Consider the following 22,953-nt stretch of genomic DNA (forward strand, 5'->3'; position numbering starts at 1 on the left):
CTGTAGAAACAGGATATGGCAGGCAACAGCTAGGCACTCTCATTGAATAACAATTGTATAATACTAGTCAAAGGGGCTTTCTGTAATGATCAAATGTGATCATTTTAGCAGTCTTTTTTTCAGTTGTCTGCAGTGACTTACTGTACTGCAATAGAAGGATGTGGTTATGGTGTAAAAAAAGTATGCCTTTCTGAACTCTGCACCTCGGTCCATATCCGAGCATCCAAACTGTGCCAATGCTGCGTCGTTGCGCTCTAGTGGAGGCCTGTGTTTTATTGTAGGAAGAATAGAACTGCCGTTATGCGCAGGTCTGGTACAGTTCCAACGTTCACCAGCGGCTCCTCGAGTGGTGGTGGTATGACTGTATACGCAAGTCTCCCCCACCCATACGATTTGTAGCTATGTGGGTTTAATACGCGTCACACAGTCCCACAGCAGGCCCGTGTCGGTGTCACAACCGGCTGGAATGAGGCTTGCACTCACTCGTCGAAAGAAGGGCAGCATTTCCTTGATTGTGAAAGTTTTGCTGTAGCAGGCTCCACCTCTATGGGAAGCAATTATAAACTATGGGTAATTTGATTGGTCCTAGCGCTAGTCAATCTACACTGCTTACACATAATACCGGTGGATACGGAGAACGGCTCAACTAAGAAAATGATAAGGTCATTCGAATTACTGTGGCGAGTGAGTTTATTGCTACAATGAAACTGAAAAAAATTGTACTGGCGATAGGAATGAACGGATGATTTCTATAGAGGCAAAGTCGAACCAAGGGGGCAGGCAAATTTGATATAAATACGCCGGAGGGGGGGCAATGCGCTGTTATCTGAGACCCTTGTGTCTGTCAATGTGCAAGTAGACGCCAGAGCGGAGGAAGGTTTTGCTAAACCAATCAAGGTGGAATTGTACAAAACGAGTTCCACGTCCGGTGTAATACGCACATTACTGTGTTTGTGGGGGACGTGAAACAAGGTAGGCCTCATAACACTTGTAATTTCTATATCATTTAATGGTCTGGGTTTCTGGATCCATTATTAGCCTATTTAGTAGCCTAGCCTAGTGAAATCTGAATAGCTCAGGCTTCACCCAACTGTCCTTTATCAACCTTGCCAGTGTATATATGGAAGGAAGCCTGTGTTTGAATGGACCAGGTTTGATTCTTTTGGACCATTTATCTTCGGTTATGTAGGCCTACCTTAATGTTATACAGCGATCAGCTCCAAGAGTGCAGTTTGCGAAAAACGGGATACAGTCAGCAGCGTTGACACAATACATTTAGAGGCTACAGGATAGCCAACACTCCAATCTAGTGTGCCGTTCGTTGCGCTCCACTTATCATCTTATCATAAATGGACAACGGGTACGTTCGATCGAATGGAGATGTAACGGTTCTGATTAGGTTCTATTTGGTAGACTCGCGCACATGGCGTAGCTGCTGGTGATGGGCTCGAGCTTTTTTATTTGACGTCTTTCCCATCAGCAGTGAGCACGCCTCTCTCTCGCCACTACCGCAGTACTACGGCTTCTAGAACGCTATGGTGCGTTAAACCATATAGTTTATAGATCAGGTTATTAAACATTCACCTTTTTCTAATGTTGGATGATGATGATGATTTATAGCCAAGGAAATGGTAATATGATTTACTCGCAGCAATGTTTCACCCTCTATGAGGGCCATAGCCTAAGCTACATTATAAATGTATGTATTGCCATGTTGGCCAGAGCATGTAATATCCCTCGTGCCGCAGAGTGAGTCTTGATGATGAGCACTTTGACGCACGCGATCATAACTAATCCTGCTCCCCCTTCGTAACGGAAATATATATCTCGTAAACAAAAATTATGTGCTCTTGTTGACACAGGTACCAACTATTGTTACCGCATGTGTCCTCGTGATCTGTGCTGGCTCTAGTCTCTGTGTCCGACAGTAAATCATCAATTTTAATGTCATCTGTGAGCCCAAGCTTGTGCTTGTAAATGGACAGGATGTCCAGACAAGAACCATAATAAACAACATTTATCTCCGGTGCTGCATACCGACATGACGCTATTGGTCCAAAGCCAATTTTATAATTCCTTGATACCAACATATACCTTGTACCTTTGGCCTAGTTTTTACATCGATTGTGGTGCTGGTCTTGTACATGACCAGGAAGACTTCTTTTGTCAGGACCGTGACAAACTGGACCTTGCAGAGACAGACAACATAGGGCCTATGCATAATTGAATGTAGCGGTCTAAATCTGGAAGTGATAAATACATAGGGACACCTTTTAAGGGGGGGGGGGTGAATAGGGAACCACTGTAGAGATTTAGAACAGAGGGAGTGAGGCCTCTCTCCCCTGATGGAGAAAACCCTGAATGTACAGAACTAATCTTCCACAACTAGATGTGATTCCTGCTCAGGAAAGGCTTAGAGGTAGCAAAGGTTGTGTTTTTGGTCACCCTCTGTAGCCCTTTCCTGCAGTCAATGACCAATAGCACACTCTCTGGCCTCTTGGGTGGAAAGTTATTAATATTTTTGATAATTACTTTTTTTTATGAAAATCCTGTCTTTCTATGTCAAACAGTTTTGTTATATTTCAGTGTTCTGTGATGTATATAAAGTATATAATTGGGATGGAAACTCAAAATGGAATACATTTAAACTATATATCTGACATGGTACATGTGCCTTTTTTTAATGCCCACAACAATGTGTGTGAGGTGTATACTTTTGTTTCAAAGTAGATTTGTTTAAGACGACCAAGAATCAATCTGTATGGCCCTGATTTAGCCCACTGCAGTAAAAGGTTAAATGAATTACCGTACCTGGTGGTGACACTCATCTTGTGCAAAAAGGTCAGACTGTAGGTTGTAGATGTATTGTAAGGGTATATTTGATATATTAGCTCGTAATTCAGTAGGCACTCCTATCCAGAGAGCACTATGACTACTTTTAATTTCGGAAGTAGAGAAGACCACACACCACACACCACAGGTTCACTGTGAGTGCAACCTCTGCTAGAACAGAAGAGGGAGGGAAACAAGTGAACGTGTTTTAGTCAATTATAATTCTAGTTTTTCGAGCTTTAGAACAGCTTGTTAACGTTTGTTTCGTGGGAAGGAAGCAAAGGTGTCCTTTGCAAATGCCAAATTGACTAACTCTTTTTCGGAAATATGGAACCATTGATCGAGACTCTTGTTATTCTAAATCCAGAAAATGGATGTAACATGATGACATTAACAGTGACTTGTTTTCCTTTCTCTCCAGGATGATGCGCCTGGCTTGCTGCACCGTCCTCCTCTTCCTGCTCCGTCTCTTGGTGGGCCTGCCCTGGTTCCAGGTCCTCCCCTCCATCCTCATCTTCTACCTGGGCTCTGGAGGCTGGAAGTTCGTACTCATTTTCGCCAAAACCATCAGAAGAGATTTACAGTGAGTGGAAGTATAGTGTGGGATGTTGGGTGTGTGTCAGTGTGGACCTGTCTAAACCTGTCTAAACCTGTCTACACCTGTCTACACCTGTCTGCAAGTCAGAAGCACGTTTACAGAAACACAGGTTTTAATGGCGTTAAACAACCAATACATTCAGACAACAGATACTTTCACCATGGTTAGGACTATAGGAGTTTAATTGTCTATAACAAGAAAAGCAGCACATTCCTGTAAGACAAGCAGGAATGTGCCACAGAGGAGACAAGAGCTCACGTGTGTTACAGAAGGGAATGTTGAGTTAGTCATGTATGGAGGAATGTTCAAGGACAAACGAGAGACTAAACGTGGTGGAGAGAGTAAAGACAAAGTAGACAGATGAGAGAGGTGCTGAGGTTCCTCTGTATTATGAGTTCACATTCAAAGCTAGCTAGTGTTGTGATCTGTTCACCATGGTGAAAGGTACTTCCCCTTCCCCAATGTTCTGATCCGAACGGTCTGGATTGGTGTAGTGACACTTCAATGTTCTGAAGTGTCTGGATTGGGGAAGGGGAATCAGTTGTTACCAAAATACCAGAAAAACCCTTACTTGGAGTGAAGTTTGGTGTGTCGACCTGATTAGTCAGAGAAGTAAAGTAATGTCCTATCTCACTTTCAATTTAAAAAATATATTATTTCACCTTTATTTAACCAGGCAAATCAGTTAAGAACAAATTCTTCTTTACAATGACAGCCAACACTGGCCAAACCTGGAAGACGCTGGGCCAATTGTGCGCCGCCCTATGGGACTCCCAATCACTTCCGGATGTGATACAGCCTGGATTCAAACCAGGGACTGTAGTGACACCTCTTGCAGTGAGATGCAGTGTCTTCGAGCGAGTGGCGCAGTGGTCTTAGACATGAAAATGTTTATTCCATTAGGGACAATTGTGTCGGCTACACGGGTTTCATCAGTGTCATAGATGACTCACATAATAAACCAACCTATAAATTCATTTATTTATTATGTGATTCATCTATGACCATGATGAAACCAGTGTGGCTGACAAGGTTTATTCCATTAGGGACAAACGTATCATTTATTATTGCTTGAATATGCAACTACTTGCACATTAACCTTCAGCACATCTATCACTCCAGTGTTTAATTGCTAAATTGTAATTACTTCACCACTACTGCCTATTTATTGCCTTACCTACCTAATCTCACCTCATATACACACACGGTATATATACACTTTTCTATTGTGTTATTGACTGTACGTTTGTTTACTCCATGTTCACTCTGTGTTGTCTGTTCACACTGCTTTGCTTTATCTTGGCCTGGTCGCAGTTGTAAATGAGAACTTGTTCTCAACTGGCCTACCTGGTTAAATAAAAATAAAATATTATTGCAAGTGAGATAGGAACATACCTTTTTCTATCTGAATCGGTTGTTACTACTTAGCCAAACCGAGGCGAGTTCTGCTACCCTAGTCTGGTCAGCCGTCCACCGTAGTGGCTGGAACCAGGCAGGATAGGACAATGAAAATCAAATATTTGAGCCAGCACAGTGCAGTTTGGATTCGCACGAGAGTGTTAAAAGAGTAGTAGTGGTGATTGGCCGTTATTGTGAGACTCATGTGAGGGGCTCTGTTTCCCTTTACCCTACTGTACAGTTTAGTAATAAAACTAAAGAGGAACTAGTCACTGGTTGGAGAGATGCCTCGTACCCCTAGAGTGACACACCCCAAAGGAATAGTTTCAGTTAAACCTGCCCATTCAGAGGGACAACCTCAAACCTCGATAGACCTGTATAGCTTATGAATAGAAAGAATACAAAGGGCATACCTTTTATATACAGTAAAATACAAAGAGTACTACTCCCACTCAAATCATACAGACAAATACAAAGAGTACTACTCCCACTCAAATCATACAGACAAATACAAAGAGTACTACTCCCACTCAAATCATACAGACAAATACAAATAGTACTACTCCCACTCAAATCATACAGACAAATACAAAGAGTACTACTCCCACTCAAATCATACAGTAAAATACAAAGAGTACTACTCCCACTCAAATCATACAGTAAAATACAAAGAGTACTACTCCCACTCAAATCATACAGTAAAATACAAAGAGTACTACTCCCACCAAATCATACAGACAAATACAAAGAGTACTACTCCCATCAAATCATACAGTAAAATACAAAGAGTACTACTCCCACTCAAATCATACAGACAAATACAAAGAGTACTACTCCCACTCAAATCATACAGACAAATACAAAGAGTACTACTCCCACTCAAATCATACAGTAAAATACAAAGAGTACTACTCCCACTCAAATCATACAGACAAATACAAAGAGTACTACTCCCACTCAAATCATACAGACAAATACAAAGAGTACTACTCCCACTCAAATCATACAGTAAAATACAAAGAGTACTACTCCCACTCAAATCATACAGTAAAATACAAAGAGTACTACTCCCACTCAAATCATACAGACAAATACAAAGAGTACTACTCCCACTCAAATCATACAGTAAAATACAAAGAGTACTACTCCCACTCAAATCATACAGTAAAATACAAAGAGTACTACTCCCACTCAAATCATACAGTAAAATACAAAGAGTACTACTCCCACTCAAATCATACAGACAAATACAAAGAGTACTACTCCCACTCAAATCATACAGACAAATACAAAGAGTACTACTCCCACTCAAATCATACAGACAAATACAAAGAGTACTACTCCCACTCAAATCATACAGTAAAATACAAAGAGTACTACTCCCACTCAAATCATACAGACAAATACAAAGAGTACTACTCCCACTCAAATCATACAGACAAATACAAAGAGTACTACTCCCACTCAAATCATACAGACAAATACAAAGAGTACTACTCCCACTCAAATCATACAGACAAATACAAAGAGTACTACTCCAACTCAAATCATACAGACAAATACAAAGAGTACTACTCCCACTCAAATCATACAGACAAATACTTGCAGGAGGCATGTACAGCTTTCTGAAAATGTCATCTATAGCCGATCCTCATGAATAGGATGTTTTTATTGCTTATTTAGACTTTGTCCTGGAGAGCGAAACAAACCTTGGTGTTACAATATTTTACAACTGAAAGCCGCTGTTTCACTAACTAATGAGTCTTTAAATGGACATTGTCTGTTTGCTCAAGAATTGCCACAGTTATAAAATTATTATAAAAGTTATAAAGTTACATGCTCCAGTTTAATCAGCGTATTTGTTTCTCAATGTAAATTGGATTTGAACTTTGATCCCAGAAGCAAAACATGTATTGATAGATTGCTTAATGTAGTTTATTGCTTCCTCAGTGTACTTCACACCAGCTGCTATTTAGTCAGGAAAACCATGCAGAACAACATCAGGGTTGTGTTCATTAGGGCATGCAAGTCCGGCTAGTTTACCACCATGTCTCTACATTCAGAGTAACGTCATGTTCTCTTTCGGCTCTTAGTTCTGAGTTGTTGTTTCTCAGCCCCTCTTTAACCTCCCTCTCCTCCACAGTGCGGCAGGCGTCCTCCTCAAGGTGAAGTCAAACGTCAATCGTCACCTGAAGGAACGAAACACCCTCCCTAAAATCTTCGCCGAGACGGTGCGTCGCCATGGGGACAAGACTGCGCTCATTTTCGAGGGCACAGGCGAGAAGTGGTCCTTCCGGCAGCTGGATGAGTACTCCAACCGTGTAGCCAACCTGCTGCTCCAGAGGGGCTTCGTGGAAGGGGATGTGGTGGCTCTCTTCATGGAGAACCGGTCCCAGTACGTGGGCCTCTGGCTAGGCATGGCCAAGATAGGAGTGGAGGCTGCTCTGATCAACTTTAACCTGCGGCTGGAGGCCCTGGTGCACTGCGTCACCATCTCAAACGCTAAGGCTGTGGTGTTCGGCAGCGAGCTGACCGAGGGTGAGGACCAGGGGAGTTAGTGGAAGGATGGGGGGAGGATGGGTGATGGGGGAGGATGGGTGATGGAGGGAGGATGGGGGATGGAGGGAGGATGGGTGATGGAGGGAGGATGGGGGATGGAGGGAGGATGGGTGATGGAGGGAGGATGGGTGATGGAGGGAGGATGGGGGATGGAGGGAGGATGTGGGATGGAGGGAGGATGGGTGATGGAGGGAGGATGGGGGATGGAGGGAGGATGGGTGATGGAGGGAGGATGGGTGATGGAGGGAGGATGGGGGATGGAGGGAGGATGGGTGATGGAGGGAGGATGTGGGATGGAGGGAGGATGGGTGATGGAGGGAGGATGGGTGATGGAGGGAGGATGGGTGATGGAGGGAGGATGGGGGATGGAGGGAGGATGGGTGATGGAGGGAGGATGGGTGATGGAGGGAGGATGGGGGATGGAGGGAGGATGGGTGATGGAGGGAGGATGGGTGATGGAGGGAGGATGGGGGATGGAGGGAGGATGTGGGATGGAGGGAGGATGTGGGATGGAGGGAGGATGGAGGATGGAGGGAGGATGGGTGACGGAGGGAGGATGGGTGATGGAGGGAGGATGGGTGATGGAGGGAGGATGGGGGATGGAGGGAGGATGGGTGATGGAGGGAGGATGGGGGATGGAGGGAGGATGGGGGATGGAGGGAGGATGGGTGATGGAGGGAGGATGGGTGATGGAGGGAGGATGGGGGATGGAGGGAGGATGGGGGATGGAGGGAGGATGGGTGATGGAGGGAGGATGGGTGATGGAGGGAGGATGGGTGATGGAGGGAGGATGGGTGATGGAGGGAGGATGGGTGATGGAGGGAGGATGGGGGATGGAGGGAGGATGGGTGATGGAGGGAGGATGGGTGATGGAGGGAGGATGGGTGATGGAGGGAGGATGTGGGATGGAGGATGGGTGATGGAGGGAGGATGGGGGATGGAGGGAGGATGGGTGATGGAGGGAGGATGGGGATGGAGGGAGGATGTGGGATGGAGGGAGGATGGGTGATGGAGGGAGGATGGGTGATGGAGGGAGGATGTGGGATGGAGGGAGGATGGGTGATGGAGGGAGGATGGGTGATGGAGGGAGGATGTGGGATGGAGGGAGGATGGGTGATGGAGGGAGGGTGGGATGGAGGGAGGATGGGTGATGGAGGGAGGATGGGTGATGGAGGGAGGATGGGTGATGGAGGGAGGATGGGTGATGGAGGGAGGATGGGGGATGGAGGGAGGATGGGTGATGGAGGGAGGATGGGTGATGGAGGGAGGATGGGGGATGGAGGGAGGATGTGGGATGGAGGGAGGATGGGTGATGGAGGGAGGATGGGGGATGGAGGGAGGATGGGTGATGGAGGGAGGATGGGGGATGGAGGGAGGATGTGGGATGGGATGGGTGATGGAGGGAGGATGGGATGGAGGGAGGATGGGTGATGGAGGGAGGATGGGTGATGGATGGGTGATGGAGGGAGGATGGGGGACGGAGGGAGGATGGGTGATGGATGGGTGACGGAGGGAGGATGGGTGACGGAGGGAGGATGGGTGACGGGGGAGGATGGGTGACGGGGGGAGGATGGGTGACGGGGGAGGATGGGTGATGGGGGAGGATGGGTGACGGGGAGGATGTGGGATGGATGGAGGATGGGTGATGCAGGGAGGATGGGTGATGGAGGGGTATGGGTGACGGAGGGAGGATGGGTGACGGGGGAGGATGGGTGACGGAGGGAGGATGGGTGACGGAGGGAGGATGGGTGACGGGGGGAGGATGGGTGACGGGGGGAGGATGGGTGACGGATGGGTGACGGGGGGGAGGATGGGTGACGGGGAGGATGTGGGATGGATGGAGGATGGGTGGGGGAGGATGGGGGATGGAGGGAGGATGGGGGATGGAGGGAGGATGGGGGATGGAGGGAGGATGGGGGATGGAGGGAGTGGCTGAGTGACAGGTGGTTGGAGGGAGGGAGGAGCGGGAGGGAGTGGCTGAGTGACAGGTGGCTGGAGGGATTGTTTTAATGACGGATGGATGGAGGGAGGAAGTGGATGGAGGGATGGACAGGGGGCTGTAAATCCTTATTTAAGTAAATTGTATATGCTGAAGGCCCATTCCTGGACATACTGTAGATTTGGACTAGTGCTGGACTACATTATTTTTAGTCTAGGACCAGGCTTAGTCTGAATCTGGGAAACCAAGGGTTTTATTTGATTCTCTGTTTCTGTGACATTAACTTTAAGATCAGTTTCCTGTCTTGTCTTGCTCTCCATCTCTCTCTCCCTATCGCCCCCTTTCTTTCTCTCTCTACCTCCCACACCCTTTCTCTCCCTTGCTCTCTCTCTTCCCCATCCTCCCTCCCTCTATCCTACAGCTGTGTGTGAGGTCCACAGTTCCATGGGGAAGACAGTACAGATGCTGTGTTCAGGGGACTGGGACCCCAAACGTGTCCCTACAGGGACAGAGTGCCTGGAGCCTCTACTGGATGACGCTCCGACCCACCTGCCCATCCGCCCAGATCGCTGCTTCACTGGTCAGTCAATCAATCTGTCCAATCACACTCAGTCAGTTTATAAGGAGCCAAACCTGGACTCGGTTAGTATTTTTCTTTCCAAAACATTTTAGTGTTTGATTGAACCTGTCTAAAGTACAGTGTTTGCAATTTCTGGAGTATTCCAGGCAAGATCAATCAAGCCCCTAGTTTTACTGATTTCTCCACTGTTTTCTATTGTAGGTCTGTTGTATGTTTTTATTGATTTCTCCCCATATGTCGGTCTTCCAGATCGTCTGTTCTACATCTACACATCTGGGACCACTGGGATGCCCAAAGCTGCCATCGTGGTGCACAGCAGGTAGGCACTCTGGATCTTATATCTCTCTTCTCTCTCTCTCTCTCTCTCTCTCTCTCTCTCTCTCTGTATCAGTCTCTGTATCTCTCTTGCTCTCTCTCGCTCTCTCTCTCTGTGTCTCGCTCTCTCTCTCTGTGGAGCTTGCTCTCAGAGGTGGCGCTCTCCGGCACTCTCGCTCTCTGTGGTGAACGTCTCTCACGTTCTCTCTCGCTCTCTGTGGCGCAGGTTCTCTCTCGCTCTCTGTGGAGCACGTTCTCTCTCGCTCTCTGTGGCGGTCGCTCTCTGTGGCGCTCGCTCTTTCTCGCTCTCTGTGGCGCTCACTCTTTCTCACTCTCTGTGGCGCACGCTCTCTCTCGCTCTCTGTGGCGCACGCTCTCTCTGTGGCTCTCTCTCGATCTTTGTGGCTCTCTCTCTCTGTGGCGCTCGCTCGCTCTCGCTCTCTGTGGCGCTCGCGCTCTCTCTCGCTCTCTGTGGCTCTCGCTCTCTGTGGCTCTCGCTCTCTGTGGCGCACGCTCTCTCTCGCTCTCTGTGGCGCACACTCTTTCTCGCTCTCTGTAACTCTGTCTCTGTGGCGCACGCTCTCGCTCTCTGTGGCTCTCGCTCTCTGTGGCGCACACTCTCTGGCTCTCGATCGATCTCTGTTGCTCTCGATCGATCTCTGTGGCTCTCGATCGATCTCTGTGGCTCTCGATCGATCTCTGTGGCTCTCGATCGATCTCTGTGGCTCTCGATCGATCTCTGTGGCTCTCGATCGATCTCTGTGGCGCTCGCTATCTCTCTCGCTCTCTGTGGCTCTCGATCGATCTCTGTGGCTCTCGCTTTCTGTAGCTCTCGCTCTCTCTCTCGCTCTTTGTGGCGCTCGCTATCTCTCTCTCTCTCTGTGGCTCTCTCTCGATCTCTGGTGCTCGCTCTCTGTGGCGCTCGCACTCTCTGTGGAGCTCGCTCTCTCACTCACTTTCTGGAGCTCTCGTGCTCTCGCTCTCTCACTCTCTGGAGCTCTCACTCTCTGGAGCTCTCACTCTCTGGAGCTCTCACTCTCTGGAGCTCTCTTTCTCACTCTCTGGAGCTCTCTCTTTCTCACTCTCTGGAGCTCTCTCTTTCTCACTCTCTGGAGCTCTCTCTTTCTCACTCTCTGGAGCTCTCTCTCTCTCACTCTCTGGAGCTCTCTTTCTCACTCTCTGGAGCTCTCTTTCTCACTCTCTGGAGCTCTCTTTCTCACTCTCTGGAGCTCTCTTTCTCACTCTCTGGAGCTCTCTTTCTCGCTCTCTGGAGCGCTCTCTTTCTCACTCTCTGGAGCTCTCTTTCTCACTCTCTGGAGCTTTCTCTTTCTCACTCTCTGGAGCTTTCTCTTTCTCACTCTCTGGAGCTTTCTCTTTCTCGCTCTCTGGAGCTCTCTTTCTCACTCTCTGGAGCTCTCTTTCTCACTCTCTGGAGCTTTCTCTTTCTCACTCTCTGGAGCTTTCTCTTTCTCACTCTCTGGAGCTTTCTCTTTCTCACTCTCTGGAGCTTTCTCTTTCTCACTCTCTGGAGCTTTCTCTTTCTCACTCTCTGGAGCTTTCTCTTTCTCACTCTCTGGAGCTTTCTCTTTCTCACTCTCTGGAGCTCTCTTTCTCACTCTCTGAGCTCTCTTTCTCACTCTCTGAGCTCTCTTTCTCACTCTCTGGAGCTCTCTTTCTCACTCTCTGGAGCTCTCTTTCTCACTCTCTGGAGCTCTCTTTCTCACTCTCTGAGCTCTCTTTCTCACTCTCTGGAGCTTTCTCTTTCTCACTCTCTGGAGCTTTCTCTTTCTCACTCTCTGAGCTTTCTCTTTCTCACTCTCTGAGCTTTCTCTTTCTCACTCTCTGAGCTTTCTCTTTCTCACTCTCTGAGCTTTTCTTTCTCACTCTCTGGAGCTCTCTTTCTCACTCTCTGGAGCTTTCTCTTTCTCACTCTCTGGAGCTTTCTCTTTCTCACTCTCTGGAGCTTTCTCTTTCTCACTCTCTGGAGCTTTCTCTTTCTCACTCTCTGGAGCTTTCTCTTTCTCACTCTCTGGAGCTCTCTTTCTCACTCTCTGGAGGTCTCTATCTCACTCTTTCCGTCTTATCCTGTCTTCTAATTCACTCTTTCTCTCACCTGTGTGTTTGACAGGTACTACCGCATGGCAGCCTTGGTATACTATGGCTTCGGAATGACGTCTGATGATGTGTTGTACGATTGCCTTCCACTCTACCACTCCGCAGGTAACGTGTGTGTGTGTGTGTGTGTGTGTGTGTGTGTGTGTGTGGTCCGTCCATTGTAATTGTTTCTTAAACACGTGTGCATGTCTTCTCCAGGAAACATTGTTGGCGTGGGGCAGTGCCTGATCCACGGCATGACGGTGGTCATCAAGAAGAAGTTCTCTGCCTCCCGGTTCTGGGACGACTGTGCCAAGTACAACTGCACGGTGAGACAGAGACACGCTGCTAGCTGACTCCCAGGAGCTCAGAGACTGTATGACACATATGTATAGAATAGGAGACCAGTAGAGAGAAGATGCATGTTTTGGGTTACTGCTCTGTTCAACTGTGTTGATGTTTATCTACAGCGATAGCTCAAGGATATTCGGATTTACCATTAGGGTTTAGGGAAAAATCTGTTCAGGTGGTCAAAGTAGTAAAATGTAAATAAACAGGAAGTCATGTTGGTAAACAGCATTATAAGACTGTTCTACAGAAGTACCCAAAGACAACAAACTCAGACGATTTGGGGAATAATAAAATAATATTTAGATCTGTAGATTGGTGTGGGTTCTTCACTTATCTGCACTCGTCTCATTGTGCTGGTGACTGACTGTTCGTCTCTCTGATCCCCAGATTGTCCAGTACATCGGGGAGATCTGCCGGTACCTGTTGAACCAGCCGGTAAAGGACATCGAGGGTAAACACAAGGTCCGTATGGCGCTCGGTAACGGCCTGCGCCAGTCCATCTGGGAAGAGTTCACCTCTCGCTTCAACGTACCACAGATAGCAGAGTTCTACGGAGCCACAGAGTGCAACTGTAGCCTGGGAAACTTCGACAACATGGTGAGGCGCTAGGAGGACATTTTGGATCTCACAGCAAAGAGCTGAAAGCAAATGATGATGCTCTCATAGTTTATTTTATGGTATTGGCAGACATTTTGGCTCTGAGGGCCTGCTTTTTCTATAGTGTGTGGTCCCAGGGAATGAACATCTTCAGTGTTGATCTTTATTATGGCTCTCACTTCACATCTCAAAGCACATAAAAACACTTATGGTATTTCATCCTCAAAGTAAAGATGAGGGTATTAGTGGTCAGTGATGGCCTCTGTCACTTTGTATTGAATTTGGACTGCATGCTGTCTGTCTCCATTCTCTCATTGATTTGCTGAATCATAGCTATGGTGTCGCAGTTGTTGTAAAGCTGATCAGAGTTTCAGTGGTTTTAGATGGGTTGCCGTTAACAGTATGGTATTGTCTCTGTTACAGACAGGAGCATGTGGCTTCAACAGCCAGATCCTCCCCTTCATCTACCCCATCAGACTGGTGAAGGTAGATGAGGAGACCATGGAGCTCATCAGAGGCCCCGATGGCGTCTGCATCCCCTGTGGGCCTGGTACGTCACTACGAGTATAGCTATAGTATTACTCTCTCAGGCCTGGTTGGTTTTAGTATAGCATACCATAACCCTGACATTCTGAATGCTGTGCAAGCCTGGTATGGGTGAGATGGGCAACTTTGATGTGGGTGGGGACCGCCCCAAAACATCTGAACTCATCATGAGGATCCGCAGTTTCTTGTGGGTCTGCCTACCCACATCGTACCCACATCGTACCCACGTGCCTACCCACATGTCTACCCACATCCGTACCCACATCCGTACCCACATGCGTACCCACATGCGTACCCACATCCACATGCCTACCCACATGCGTACCCACATCCACATGCCTATCCACATGCGTACCCACATGCGTACCCACATCCACATGCGTACCCACATCCACATGCGTACCCACATCCACATGCCTACCCACATCCACATGCCTACCCACATGCGTACCCACATCCACATGCCTACCCACATGCGTACCCACATCCACATGCCTACCCACATCCACATGTCTACCCACATCCGTACCCACATGTCTACCCACATCCACATGCCTACCCACATCCACCACATGTCTACCCACATCCACATGCCTACCCACATCCACATGCCTACCCACATCCACATGTCTACCCACATTCGTACGCACCAGCCTACCCACATCCGTACCCACATCCGTACCCACACATGCAGTCAGAGCCGGGCCTAGTCTTTGGGGGCTCTAAGCAACATGTATCAAGAGACTCCAGGTTAAACTATAGGAGATCTCTGAGCAGTTGTGGGCCCCAGAAACGAGGTGTGCCGGCCCACCCTGGTACCCGTCAACCACTACCCCACCTATGGGTTAATTAACCCATTAGGCACAAGGGGGTGTGGTATATGGCCAATATACCATGGCTAAGGGCTTTTCTTAGGCACGACGAAAAGCTGTGTGCTTGGACCACAGGAAGAGTAGCTGCTGCTTTTGCAACAGTTAATGGGGATCCTAATAAAATACACAAAGCTGCCTTGCTGTCCAGGGAACTGAGCAGATGTGAGATCAACATAGCAGCTCTGAGTGAAACGAGGTTAGCTGACGATGGCACCATCATTGAACCAGTAGGTGGCTATAGGTGGAAAGGGAAACAAAACGACGAGGACAGAGTACATGGGGTAGACCAACCTTCACACATCTGCATGACACCTTCTGGCAGAAATGAGCCTTGTGAAAATCAGGATTCCTCTCAACAAGACCAGGCATGCCACAATATTTAGTGCCTACGCACCTACATTACCACGCCCTGACAATAACCAAGCCCTGCATTACCACGCCCTGACAATAACCAAGCCCTGCATTACCAAGCCCTGCATTACCAAGCCCTGCATTACCAAGCCCTGCATTACCAAGCCCTGCATTACCAAGCCCTGACAATAACCAAGCCCTACATTACCAAGCCCTGCATTACCAAGCCCTACATTACCACGCCCTACATTACCAAGCCCTGACAATAACCAAGCCCTACATTACCAAGCCCTGACAATTACCAAGCCCTGACAATAACCAAGCCCTGACAATAACCACGCCCTACATTACCAAGCCCTACATTACCACGCCCCACATTACCAAGCCCTGACAATAACCAAGCCCTACATTACCAAGCCCTACATTACCAAGCCCTGACAATAACCAAGCCCTACATTACCAAGCCCTGACAATAACCAAGCCCTACATTACCAAGCCCTGACAATAACCAAGCCCTACATTACCAAGCCCTGACAATAACCAAGCCCTACATTACCAAGCCCTGACAATAACCACGCCCTACATTACCAAGCCCTACATTACCAAGCCCTGACAATAACCAAGCCCTGACAATAACCAAGCCCTGACAATAACCAAGCCCTGACAATAACCAAGCCCTACATTACCAAGCCCTGACAATAACCAAGCCCTGACAATAACCAAGCCCTGACAATAACCAAGCCCTACATTACCAAGCCCTACATTACCACGCCCTGACAATGTGAAAGAGCAGTTCTACTCAGAGCTAGACGACTAGTCATTCCTTGAGACTTCAATGCTTGGGTTTGATGAATGAATTGTTTAAAATGTAAATACAGACATAAGGGCTCCAGCTGGTGACGCCTCCACATACAATTTAAGACAATCATCAAGGATAACAAAATACATCTTAAAAGCTTATTTCCATTGTGGGCAAAGATGGCACTAACTGACATGGATTGACAAAGATGGAGTGGGACACTTAAAAAATAAACTGTTTTTAGACTGTTTCTCCATGTAACCCACATACAAATGAGCATAGTTAGGAGCCATGGGGGACCCCATAGAAGTACCCTTTGTCTGAATAAAGAAATCATTTAGAAACATGAAGTAGTTGTGTGTGAGTACTATTTCAGCCAATGTTATGCATGCACTGGAAGGCAGTTCATTAGGGTCACGTTGCAGAAGAACATGTTCCATGGCTTCAATACCGCCCTCGTGTGGAATATTAGTGTATAACGACTCAACATCCAAAGTAACTAACAAAGTATTTTCAGGGAGAGGATCAAGAGATTCAATAATGGGGATAGTTTAAAGACCCTTGCTCCCTTCGGTCTCAACGTAGACGTTGCTCTGAAGCCTTTCTTGTGCTGACTGTGATTGTACCATTGTAAATGTTTGTAGGCTTATGTAGCCTAATTGTATCTATGATCGTACGCTATCCGTTTGACCAAATGACATTGGTCTCATATATGTGATTTTCTGGATTTTTGTTTCTTGGTATGTACCATTGTAGGATGACAATGTTTGTATTTGAGTTATTTGGTGAAGTCCAGGTTCCTGCTCTTTAGGCCAAAGGCAGATGACCTCAGGCCTTGGATATTCCAGGATGAGATGGAAGGCTTTGTGTTCCATAAAGTGCCCAATGTTAATTGTGTGGTTTGGCCTCAGACCAGTAAGTGTGAGTAGAGTCTGATGAGCATCTGGTACATGCTAGTGTAAGAGTGGGCCTGTTTGCCTGCTCATGGCCTGGGCGTATGTGTGACTGTTCATATTGAGGCCCTCTTTGCGGGAGTGGGGGGTATGGGGTGGGCAGGTGGGGGCATAGGTCTGATCTGAAGGGGCCTATATGGGGTGTGGGCATGGTTGGTTTGGGAGGGGGGTGTATTGATTGGATGTGGTGCTGTGGCCTGGATTTAGGTCCTCTCAGCGTGGGTCCTCTATATGTAGGTCCCGCAGGTCTGGGAGAGTGTCTCGCTGGTCTTGGCAGGTGGTCTGTTGAGCCGTGGCTCCTTTGTGAGGTGTTGGGGCTGCGGTTGAGGGCAATGTCCTTTAGGGTTCTGGCAAAGGTGGGCTCTGCTGCCTTGTACAGATGGACCTGGTCGTAAAGGCTGTTCAAGTCCAGGGGGGAGTGGTGGGCCAGGAAAACATTTGGTTTTGAGGCACAGTCACGGGAAATACTTGTTTGCCCGCCCGATGGTAGCAGGGTGGAGATAACCACTTGTACATTGGGAAAAGTAGAATAAACTTTTTCAATCACTCCCTTGAGTGCTGTGGCCACCCTTTCCTGCTGGGCCCTCGGGTCGTTTGTGGATGTGTGTATTATTATGTGGCTTGGTGACCCTAGCTGGTCCTCAGACAGAAGGTCTAGTGCATGCTGGGTGTTTGGACACCACAGTTTATTTTCTTGTATATATGTCCCATCCGAGTCCATAAGGAACACAAGCCACAGAGTGTATGTGTGTGTGTGTGGGCTTCTTCATTTGTCTATCCTGCTGTGATGTTGAGGCTATGGTCAGGGTCTGAGGTGGGCTGTTCTGCTGACTTCTCTGCGGGGGTGGCCTGTCTCTCTAATGGGTTGTTCTGTCACACGTCATCGTTCTCACCTTCTCCTCTAGTGTTCTGCTCTTTCTCCTGTTAATGTTTTCTCACCACAGTCCAGAGTGCAGACATGGCTCGCCAGTTCTGGTTGAGGGGATGTTGTTGAGCTGGACAATTTTTTTGTGTGTTGGCTGGAGTGTTTCCACCTGCTGTTCCAGCTCCACCTGCCTTACTTCCAGTTGGGTGAATTTTATCCTTCATTTCAATGAGGGACTAGTGCTGGGAGGTTGACTTTCCTCTTGGGGTTACTCATCTGTGGGGTTGAGTAATGAAGAGGTCTGACACGCTCGGTATCTTTCTCAAGAGAGCTTCTCCTGCTGCGCTCCCTCTATGATTATGAGAAAGTCCAGCTGAAACTGTTTTGGGATTGCCCTGTACCAATACTGTTCCAGACTTGTACAGGTTGACATTGGCTGACTCGGTCATTGTTGAATATTATCCTGAGTTTCTACCCTTTGTGAACACCCCCTGTTAATAGAGGGGTAGTGTGTTAATATAGCTCTATGCCATGCCAGGGGATGGTCTGTGTGGAAAATTAAGTTGCTTACGTTCAGGGGGTGGGGAACCATTTTTATAGCTGTCAGCAAAAAGTGTCTCTTTATTTTCCATAAGGAGCATATTTTGTCCTCTTTCCATGGCTTCTCATGTTTTACATCCAGGGGGTACTGTATTGTAATGACCTCTGCACAGAGGGAGGGGGTTTCAAAGGCCTCTGCAATTGGGTGGGTGAAGCTGTGAAGCTTTGACACCTCTCACAAACCTCAGTGCTAATTGAAGTTGCAGACGGATCTGTTCAACACCACATGACATCAACATGGTAGCAGCATAAAACATGGACAAACATTATTGGGCTAACAACAGTAATGGGCCAATGTGTACCTGCACATTTCCAGATATCATCAGCAGTAATACAATTAGGGCACGTTAGAGGACAGGGAGCGCTTAAATAAATACATATTTTTGTATTTTTTAAAATTTATTTTACCTTTACTTTAAGAGGCAAGTCAGTTAAGAACACATTCTTATTTTCAATAAAGACCTAGGAACAGTGGGTTAACTGCCTTGTTCAGGGGCAGAATGACAGATTTGTACCTTGTCAGCTCAGGGGTTTGAACTTGCAACCTTTCAGTTACTAGTCCAACGCTCTGACCACTAGGCTACTCTGCCGTAATGTCTAGGCTTTAAAAGTAGCTTCAGACTAAACATTAGTCACTCAGTTCCAGGTTGGATGGTGTTTTCAGGTTTCCGTTGTGCTTCTTTTCCTGGTTGTTGGTTTTCAAGAGCACCTGCTGTATGGGAATAAGAATCTTTGGTAGTAGGAATCCTTCCATGTCATTTTGTCCAAAATCATGTTGTAGGTTTGGAGTTTTGATTTGGAGTGAAAGTTGTTGTGGAGGGTAGTATCCTGTATATGTCCTTGTGGAAAAATCCAAATGTATCTATCTCTCTCGCTCTCTCTCTAGGTGAGCCCGGCCAGTTGGTAGGCAGGATCAATCAGAAAGACCCCCTGAGAAGGTTTGATGGCTACGTGAACGAAGGAGCCAACAGCAAGAAGACTGCTAACAGTGTCTTCAAGAAGGGAGACACTGCCTATCTCTCAGGTGAGAAGCTATTTAACTTTATAGACTGAGACTTTATTTTGTCTGTCTTTCTCTCCCTCACGCACACATTCTGACAGTGAGGTGTTGAGGTATCTACTACAGAGCTTAACCTTGGCCCAGTCAAAGATGACTGCATTTCACAAGTCTCTGTCTGGATAACAGTGGTATTTGTTACTGAGTGGACTGTCCTGGCTAAATAAAAATGGCGGTCCTCATCATGGACCCATATGGTGACATGTACTTTTACAAACACACAGCTTTGTTACTGATCTGTTTGTTTTCTCTCTCCAGGTGACGTCCTAGTCATGGACCAGTATGGTTACATGTACTTTAAGGATCGTACAGGGGACACGTTCCGTTGGAAGGGAGAGAACGTGTCGACCACAGAGGTGGAGGGAACCCTGAGCCGTCTGCTGGACATGAAGGACGTGGTAGTCTACGGAGTGGAGGTGCCAGGTACAGTAACCACTCCAAACCACCACACAGCTCTTTTTCCACCATTGTCTGTATTGATTTTCAATTTACAACAATGGGGACATTGTCTTTTGTTGTCATGACACCAAAACCAATCATACAACTGGGTCTCCACTGCCCAAACTGGTACAACAGTTCTCATACACAGAGTATTATAGTTTCCCCAAAGAAAGGTTCTTAGCTAGCCTGGCACCTACTTTCTGTCTGACAACTCCGCTGCACAGCCAAGAGAGTGACCATTGATGTTTCTTCTGTGTGAACAAACAAAATGTGCAAAATGAAGCGCTTTGCTGTCCTACGAGTGGTGTGGGACGGCGTGGTCGAGAAAGAACCCTGTTGGCTACAAAGCTTAAGGAAAACTCACCCCAGATCCCCAGTTTTGGTGAAAGGAGGAGAAGAAAGTGCCTAAGAAGAACTATCCCACTGGGCACAGACGTCTATTCAACGTCTATTCAACGTCTGTTCCGTGTTGGCTCAACGTAATTTCATTGAAAGGACGTGAAAACAACGTTGATTCAACCAGTGTGTGCCCAGTGGGGATAGTGCTCTGAATTTCAATGGATTATCAAGGGTGTTGCTTTGCCTTGCACTTTCTATTTGAAGGATGTTGTTAACTGTGTAGCCTGCTGGTCGTGATGTGAAGAGCACTAAGCAGCAGCGAACTGGGTTTGGGCTGTGTGGCCCATGACGTCATCACTACAGCATGTTTTCAAGGCAATTCCAACTGTCTCCTTGGTTCTTACAGCAGTTGTGAAATACTTGATGAATGCAGATGCCTGTTAGCATCAATTAATTGTCAGTGATAAAAAATCATCAGAAATAATCTTCACATGTTTTATGGCGCTGAGGGGACTATACCACCTTACACTGAACAAAAATATAAACGCAACATGTAAAGTGTTGGTCCCATGTTTCATGATCTGAAGTAAAAGATCGCAGATATTGTCCATATGCACAAAAAGCTTACTTCTCTCAAATGTTGTGTACAAATTTGTTTACACCCCTGTTAGTGAGCATTTATTCTTTGCCAAGATAATCCATCCACCTAACAGGTGTGACATATCAAGAAGCTAATTAAACACCATGATCATTACACAAGTGCACCTTGGGCTCGGGACAATAAAAGGCCACTCTAAAATGTGCAGTTTTGTCACACAACACAATGCCAAAGATGTCTCAAGTTGAGGGAGCCTGCAATTTGCATACTGACTGCAGCAAAGTCCATCAGAGCTGTTGCCAGATCATTTCATGTTCATTTGACTCTACCATAAAGCCATAAGTGATTTTAAAACAGAGTTTAATTGCTGTGATAGGAGATAACTGAGGATGGATCAACAACATTGTAGTTACTCCACAATGCTAACATAAATAACAGTCAAAATAAAGCTTGTACAGAATACAAAATATTCCAAAACATGTGTCCTGTTGACAATAAGGCACTAAAGTAATACTGCAAAAAATGTGGCAAAGAAATTAACTTTTTGTTCTGAATACAACGCGTTATGTTTGGGGCAAACGCATCACTGAGTACCACTTAATATTTTCAAGCATGGTGGTGGTTGCATCATGTTATGGGTATGCTTGCCATCGGCAAGGAGTAGGGAGTTTAGGATCAAAAATAAATGGAATAGAGCAAAGCACAGGCAAAATCCTACAGGTAAACCTGGTTCAGTCTGCTTTCCAATAGACACTGGGAGACCTTCACCTTTCAGTAGGACAATTACTTAAAACACAAGGCAAAATATACACTGGAGTTGCTTACCAAGATGACATTGAATCTTCCGGAGTGGTCTTGTTATAGTTTTCACTTAAATTGGCTTGAAAATCTATGGCAAGTCTGTTTAGCAATGATCAAAAACCAACTTGACAGAGCTTGAATATTTGGACCATCTACAGTGGGGAGAACAAGTATTTGATACACTGCCGATTTTGCAGGTTTTCCTACTTACAAAGCATGTAGAGGTCTGTCATTTTTATCATAGGTACACTGAGAGAGATGGAATCTAAAACAAAAATCCAGAAAATCACATTGTATGATTTTTAAGTAATTAATTTGCATTTTATTGCATGACATAAGTATTTGATCACCCACCAACCAGTAAGAATTCCGGCTCTCACAGACCTGTTCGTTTTTCTATAAGAAGCCCTCCTGTTCTCCACTCGTTACCTGTATAAAAGACACCTGTCCACACACTCAATCAAACAGACTCCAACCTCTCCACAATGGCCAAGACCAGAGCTGTGTAAGGACATCAGGGATAAAATTGTAGACCTGCACAAAGCTTGGATGGGCTACAGGACAATAGGCGCTTGGTGAGAAGGCAACAACTGTTGGTGCAATTATTAGAAAGTGGAAGAAGTTCAAGCTGGAGACTTATATCTCCCTCACTAACTACAAGCATCAGCTGTCAGAGCAGCACTGCACCTGTACACAGCCCATCTGTAAATAGCCCACCCAACTACCTCATCCCCATATTGTTATTTTTTTTGCTCTTTTGCACACCAGTATTTCTACTTGCACATCATCTGCACATCTATCACTCCAGTGTTAATGCTAAATTGTAATTATTTAGCCAATATGGCCTATTTATCACCTTACCTCCCTAATCTCACTACTTTTATACACCTATATATAGATTTTTATATTGTATTATTGACTACGTTTGTTTATCCCATGCGTAACTGTGTTGTTTTTGTCATTTTGCTTTATCTTGGCCAGGTTGCAGTTGTAAATGAGAACTTGTTCTCAGCTGGCCTACCTGGTTAAATAAAGGTGAAAGAAAGAAAGAAAGAAAGAACTAAATGTGGGAGAAGTCTGTGTGAATACTTTCTGAAATCAGTGTTTTCTGATGCGTGTGTCTGGGGCAGAGGGGACTGTGTGACTTAACTCAGACCCCTGTAGCAGGCTTAGGGTCTTACACAATCATAAATGTTTCCTTTGCATGTCTCAGGGGCTGAGGGGAAGGCTGGGATGGCCGCCGTAGCAGATCCAGAGAGATCTACAGACCTGGAGAAGTTTGGGAAGGATCTGGAGAAAGCTCTGCCACCCTACGCACGACCCGTCTTCCTACGCTTCCTCAAAGAGGTCAACAAGACAGGTGGGTGCAGTTGGACATGTATACATTATACAGTATCCGTTACTTATGTTATGCACTGAGTATACAAAACATTAGGAACACCTTCCTAATAATGAGTTGCACCCCCCC

At 46.5% G+C, this 22,953-nt stretch overlaps 1 protein-coding gene across 1 annotated transcript in view; it reads left to right on the plus strand.

Moving 5' to 3' along the window:
- Positions 1–542: 542 nt before the first annotated feature.
- The window catches only part of LOC118391622 (long-chain fatty acid transport protein 4-like), a 30,010-nt gene continuing 7,599 nt past the window's right edge, over positions 543–22,953 (plus strand). Inside the window, exons 1-12 of the mRNA XM_052458447.1 lie at positions 543–972; positions 3,254–3,415; positions 6,972–7,366; positions 9,748–9,906; positions 10,156–10,225; positions 12,350–12,441; positions 12,535–12,644; positions 13,054–13,263; positions 13,687–13,813; positions 19,136–19,273; positions 19,565–19,729; positions 22,699–22,845. Of these exons, the coding sequence (XP_052314407.1) occupies positions 3,255–3,415; positions 6,972–7,366; positions 9,748–9,906; positions 10,156–10,225; positions 12,350–12,441; positions 12,535–12,644; positions 13,054–13,263; positions 13,687–13,813; positions 19,136–19,273; positions 19,565–19,729; positions 22,699–22,845 (1,774 nt within the window). The 5' untranslated portion in view covers positions 543–972; position 3,254. The remainder of the gene's footprint in view (positions 973–3,253; positions 3,416–6,971; positions 7,367–9,747; positions 9,907–10,155; positions 10,226–12,349; positions 12,442–12,534; positions 12,645–13,053; positions 13,264–13,686; positions 13,814–19,135; positions 19,274–19,564; positions 19,730–22,698; positions 22,846–22,953) is intronic.

This window comes from Oncorhynchus keta, chromosome 12 (assembly GCF_023373465.1).
Source record: "Oncorhynchus keta strain PuntledgeMale-10-30-2019 chromosome 12, Oket_V2, whole genome shotgun sequence".
In the NCBI taxonomy this organism is placed as follows: Eukaryota; Metazoa; Chordata; class Actinopteri; order Salmoniformes; family Salmonidae; genus Oncorhynchus; species Oncorhynchus keta.